The 6126-nt window shown below is 36.1% G+C and overlaps 1 protein-coding gene across 1 annotated transcript in view; it reads right to left on the reverse strand.

Annotated features, from left to right (window-relative positions):
- vps35 (VPS35 retromer complex component) overlaps positions 1–5871 on the reverse strand; it is a 31320-nt gene extending 25449 nt beyond the window's left edge. Inside the window, exons 1-4 of the mRNA XM_084404859.1 lie at positions 5758–5871; positions 3512–3610; positions 3213–3309; positions 2906–3029 (exon numbers count right to left, since the gene is read on the reverse strand). Of these exons, the coding sequence (XP_084260985.1) occupies positions 2906–3029; positions 3213–3309; positions 3512–3610; positions 5758–5760 (323 nt within the window). The 5' untranslated portion in view covers positions 5761–5871. The remainder of the gene's footprint in view (positions 1–2905; positions 3030–3212; positions 3310–3511; positions 3611–5757) is intronic.
- Between the last annotated feature and the right edge of the window lie 255 nt (positions 5872–6126).

Here is a 6126-nt window from a genome sequence, read left to right on the forward strand (position 1 = left end):
TTGCTTTTGCTTAAGCATTTTTTGTCTATGCGGTTTAAAATAGGCCTTTCTCTGAAGGTTTTAGTTTTTTCTTCAAACAGATGCACTCCACCAATCTGTTTCAGCACATACTTCCTCATTAAAGATAAACAGTCAATGAAGGAGCTTTCCATCTGTGCTCTCAGTCGCATCCTCATCTTATTTTTCTCTCTCCCATCCACATGCTCACATTCAAACAAAGCTAAATGTACTGCTCCAGTGCAGCTGTATTACAATAGTAATCCATTTTTGTCTTAGAAATAATTATAATATATTAGTAATTTATTATTATTAAATAATCCACCTCAGAGCCTGAGGAATCTAAGACAACAGAGATTCAATTGAATAAAATAATATTCATAAGAAAAGACTGATCAAAAGTAAATTATGTTATCTTTCTAAAATAGTATCAAATATCTATATTTTTCAAGGAATTGTATCAAAGTTAGACATTTCAGTACCATCATCAACACTAAATCCTATTTTTTAAAACTAGATTAAATCTAAGACTGATTGAGCTGAGCGCATCATTAATGGGTTTCCCCAATTACATGATGTCTTACAAGACAAGAGGCAGGCGCAATGTAAGCAATCCCACGTCACGTGGAGTCTTTAAACTACAGGACCACACGGCAAGATCATGCAATACAATATTTACACACTCATGAACATTTATTACATTATTAACTGCACTTGTCATTAGCACAAATATCAATATCACTCATTCATTTACAGTCTGTCCTCAGTTTAAACTTTTCAGTAAAAATTAGTAGCTTTTGGAAATATGTTATAATGGTGACTAAAATATTATAATACTATAACATTATGAGTAATTGTCCCTTCCTTTACACTGAATGAATCAGCATCCCATGCAAATCTAATCTTTAAAGGAACCGTATGTAAGATTGTGGCCAAAACTGGTACTGCAATCACTTTCAAATTACTGTAGAGCGGTGTATCCCCTCCCCCTCCCCCCTGACCCGAGGTTGCCAGATAGGCTGCAGGATCCAGCAGGAACGTAGGCTGCTACAAGGAGCTTCCAATGGCAAGTGACGAGTCCTACACAGTACGTTTTTTTTCCTGTTAATTATGTTTATGCTTCATGAGAGATGTTTTGCGTATTTCGGATTCATAACGAGGTCTTTTAGGTTTCGTAACGTTAGACATTTTTTATCCGACACGTTTGTAGCTGCAGCTGTGGTAACTAGAGCAGAGCTGGCAACCCGGATGCCGAAACCCTACTGACTTCGTGATTGGTAGATAGGTGGAGGGTGGGGCATCAGGCCAAAACACAACATGACAACATCAACATCAGTTGAGGGCTGCAACTTCACTTTTAAATGACAATATCCTGGCCGGACTACTGTTGTCAGTGATATAAGTATTTGAAATGAACATGATTTCTTAAAGGTGCCCTAGAATTTGAAATTGAATTTATCTTGGCATAGTTAAATAACAAGAGTTCAGTACATGGACATGACATACAGTGAGTCTCAAACACCATTGTTTTCTCCTTCTTATTTAAATCTCGTTTTTGAAAAACACCTCTGAAAAACAGGCGAATCTCCACATAACACCGACTGTGACGCAACAGTCGGGATCATTAATATGTACGCCTCCAAAAATTTGGATATGCCAGCCCATGTTCAAGGCCAGGCGGAACTGCACAGCCGAATCATCGTCCGAATCATTTTTCTTCGAGAGACATCATGGCTTGCAAACGAGCGAAGCATGGCAGTTGCTCGGTGTTTGGACAAATTTGAACACAAAGGTATTTTTTTAGTTCCTTCATCTGAGCCTCTGAAGAACCAGTGGGTTATGTGAATGTCTGATGTGTAATTGTTCAAGTTCAGACAGATAATCTTTCTCTCAAAGTCGTTCAATACTGTTTATGCATCAGTAAATCAAGCCAGTGACTAAACGATCAACTTCACGTCGTTTCTCTTAGTAGGATGAAAATAATCTTACTTAAACTGTGATTAATATACAGATAGCATCAAAGAACAATCCCTTTCCAGGCTGTCAATCACACAGCGCGAGTTTATCTGGACACTTGCCAAAACTCGTTATGAAATCAATGACGCTGTTACACTGCACAACGAAGCTCTTACTGTACGTACATCATGTTTGCATTGGTGAAATCATTAGTGAGAGTGCAGAAACTGCGTTGCAATGATAAGATCTTCATTCACTTGATCAACGGGCTTACACTGAAGTCTCACAGCAGCCAATTACAGCAGTGGGCGTTTACACTGAAGTCTCACACAGACACGCCCCTTCAAACAGAGTGTTCAAAAATCAGGCTAAAATCAGGCTAGGAAAAATGCCTTTTATTTCTAAATTATAACAAATTTTGATCTAAAACACATACTAACATTATAAGGACACCCTAGGAAAGATTCTAAAATAATAAAATATTCCATGCAAGGGCACCTTTAATGTCTAGTGACATATCAGGGCCATTTTATGATTAATTGAAATACATTTCTTACATACGGTTCCTTTAAGCTTTCTGTGCTATTAAGAAAGAACGAATGAAGGGAGTCAAGATGTTAGATTAAGTATTGACTTGCTACTAACTCAACAAGTGAAGGCACTGATAAACAGCTGGTGGTACAATTGGGCAAGCTAAAAAGGAGCGAGTGTGGGAAAGAGAGAACAAGGGAGAACATGCGGGAGAAAATTGAATGAGCGGCAAATATTGAACAGCAAAGTGTACTCATTCAATTCTTAATAATTTCTTGATCTCATTAAGATCACCAAATGGATTCAGATTGCTCTATTGGCAATTTTATTTTAGTTACATTGTTACAATGTGACTAAAATGGCAAAATCTTGAAAATGTTTTACAGTTGCACTAACTGGGGAGATTTACTAATATACTCACAGTCTAGGGATGATGTTCCCTGCATATTGAACAAGCTCATAGAGGTCAGCCACCTTGCGGCCTTTGGCGAACTCATCTGTCAAATAGACCTCCAGGTAATGCAGCTCATCTGAGATGGCCATGTCTACAAGCACAATAATCAAATGAAACCTTGATAGATAACATATAGTGTATAGCAGCTGTTAAAAAGAAATTACAAAACAGAACACCGTTCTTTAACACTTCTTTAACACATTCTTACTGGTAAACTCAAGGGTGCAAATGTGTTCTGTTCGAATTAAGAACATAATGCAATGAAAAAACATACAGAGTTCGTAGTAGCTCTTGGGAGAAAGCATAGAAGTCCTCAACTCCCCCAACATATTTGAGGCATGTTTCAGTGCATCCATCAGCTTGTTCTTGTCCTGGATGAAGGAATATAAATGCTCATAAACAGAGATTAAGGGCGAAGCTTTCAAACTGCCATGAGAAACACCTTAAGCTGCCTATAAATAAAATCATGTTTTATTTTCCAATTTGTTCAAACCAAGAGACATCACACTGCTATGGCCTTGGGATGCAGGTTAGCAGCGTGTTGTAAATTAATCTTGCATGTACTTAACTCACCAGACAGCGCTTCATTTGAAATGACTGAACCTTGACTGCCTGCACAGCTTCATCCAACAGCTTCTCCTGCTCATCCTGGGGTGACTGCTGTGTGGTCGGCTGGAATAAACAAGTGCAGTCAAACAATCAAACTAGGATGTGATGTCTCCTACCTTTAAATGATTCAAAATAGGTTTTGGCAAAACCTCAAAATTTTAGCAACATTTGTACGTCTCTCCAGTCAAAAGCTTGGATACAAAATTACTACCACTGTCTACATCTTAGAATATCTCATTATTAACTTTAATAGGTGCACCCAGTATTTTTTTGTTTTGTTTTAAAAAGCAGTAGTCGTCCAGCTCATCTATTTAAGAAAAAATGTTTGCTTTCAAAACTACTTTCAAGCATTGGAACGTTCAGATCAAAAGTGTTTTAAGATCACGAAAAACAAATTCAGTTAAGCGCATCTAAACTTTAGATGGTATACTATATTTACATAACCATTACATTTACATTTATGTTCAGAAGGAAATATTATTACAATTTAAAATAACTATTTTCTATTTTAAAATGCAATTCATTTCTGTGATGGCAGAGCTGAATTTTCAGTGTCACATGATCCTTCAGAAATCATTCCATTATGTTGATTTGGTGCTCAATGATCATGTCGGTCACACTTTATATTAGGTGTCTTTAACTTTTATGTACTTGCATTTAAAAATAAATTGGTACAGTGTACTTATTGTGTTCATGTTGTATTCCAGAACCTGTTTCCTGCGGGATACGGGTAAGGTTTAAGGGTGGGTTAACAGTGTAATTATAGATGTAATTACAGACATTTTTACAGCTATAATTACATGAAGGTATTTTTTATTTGATTTAAGTACGATGTCAAAATGTACACAATAAGATCATTGTATCAAATTATTAATATAAGTGTGACCAACATTTCTTATTATTACCAATGTTGACACCGGTTGTGCTGCTTAATATTTTAGTGGAAACCGTGATACATTTTTTTTCAAAATTCTTTGAAAGATACAAAGTTCAAAACAGCATTTAATTGAAATAGAAATATTTTGTAACATTATGCATGTCTTTCTTCAATGTCTTGCATGTCGTTCTAAAGTTTAATTTCAAGTGCTGTAGCAGGTCATTTAGGTGATCACATTCTAGCCTTGTATATTTCAATTAATTTGTCCCGCGGCATGACAACAAATGTATTTTTCAAGGTACAAATATTCTAGAAATAGTCACAAAACCACAGTCACAAAAAAGTGCATAATTGTAAATTAATTGAAATGAAAAATAAGGTTTAAAAATGTAGTATGTGAATTATAACAGCATAATCATATGCAGAACATTGCTGTTACTGTTTTAATTGGCATGCCTAATACAGCTCAATTGTCATATGGCACATTTTTGCTAATAAAAGTTCAGAAAGAAACTGTATAACTTCAAGAATTGAAACAGTGACGCTATATTAATATGTTAATGTGTCTAATAAATGTCTGTAAATGAGATTGCCAGTGCATAAATAACCGCATAACTGAAGTGTCAGTGGCCTGCGGGCTGGGAATCAACAATCTACGGCCATCTCTCCATTTCCTTTTAAGCCCAAACGACCCATCGTTAGTGACAGTAACAAACAGTTACACTTGACATGAAGAGCAATTTTAAAAGAGTTATGATTACCAGTAAGCATAAGATATTATGATCTGGTTCGAACTGAATGAATGAAACCGTGACCAAATAGCATAAACTGAAGCTTATGTTATGCACACTAAAACCATAACTATTATTCAACTATATGTAATGCGCATGCAAGAAAAAAAGCTGTATATAAACGTATCTTAGATATCTGATTACAATAAAATAAAAAAGCAAAAATGCCTATATAAACATAACTGTAATGAAGTAACAAGGCTAATGCTAGTGGATTAGCAGTTCAAATTAGCCTATTTTGTTGAAAACCTGTGGATTGTAATGACAGCAAACCATGATGGCTGCAAGTTCACTACACCTGCAGGGAGAATGTTAAATCGCTGGAAGAATAAAACAAGACAGAAGAAATAAACGAGAATAATTAGGTGTATGTAGGCCTCCGCATCTCAATCGCTAATGCTAACGGCTATCTTCACAGACGCAAAACAGCCAGTCAAGAGATATCAGTGCCTCTCTGACACTATGACAGCTATAAACAACATAACGGAACATACAAAGAATCCAACAGACAGTCTATGCATACGATGATCCTAATATCTTACCATGATTATCAGATATGTTAGAGGAAACACTGGATGACCCCCCTGTGAGTGTGTCGTGTCATGTGACTGCTGCTCCTGCTGTTCCGCCTCATGATGACGAGCACTGCCCGCACACAACACAACAAGCCCTGAGACTGAGAGCCGTATTATTCATCTCTAAAGCTCCGCAGAAACAACATTAAGAAATAAAATACATTTATTTACTATAAAAATCAATAGCTGGGTCGTGTCATTACTCAACTGAAGGAAATGTGTTAAGAAAAAGTTTCTCAGAACAACGTTAAATTTGTATTTAATATAGAACATTTTATTTTATACTTCTTTTAGACATATATGGTATCATTTGTCGATTAATTAAAACTAGTTAAA

Source organism: Rutilus rutilus (genome assembly GCF_951802725.1).
Source record: "Rutilus rutilus genome assembly, chromosome: 3".
NCBI classification, from domain to species: Eukaryota; Metazoa; Chordata; class Actinopteri; order Cypriniformes; family Leuciscidae; genus Rutilus; species Rutilus rutilus.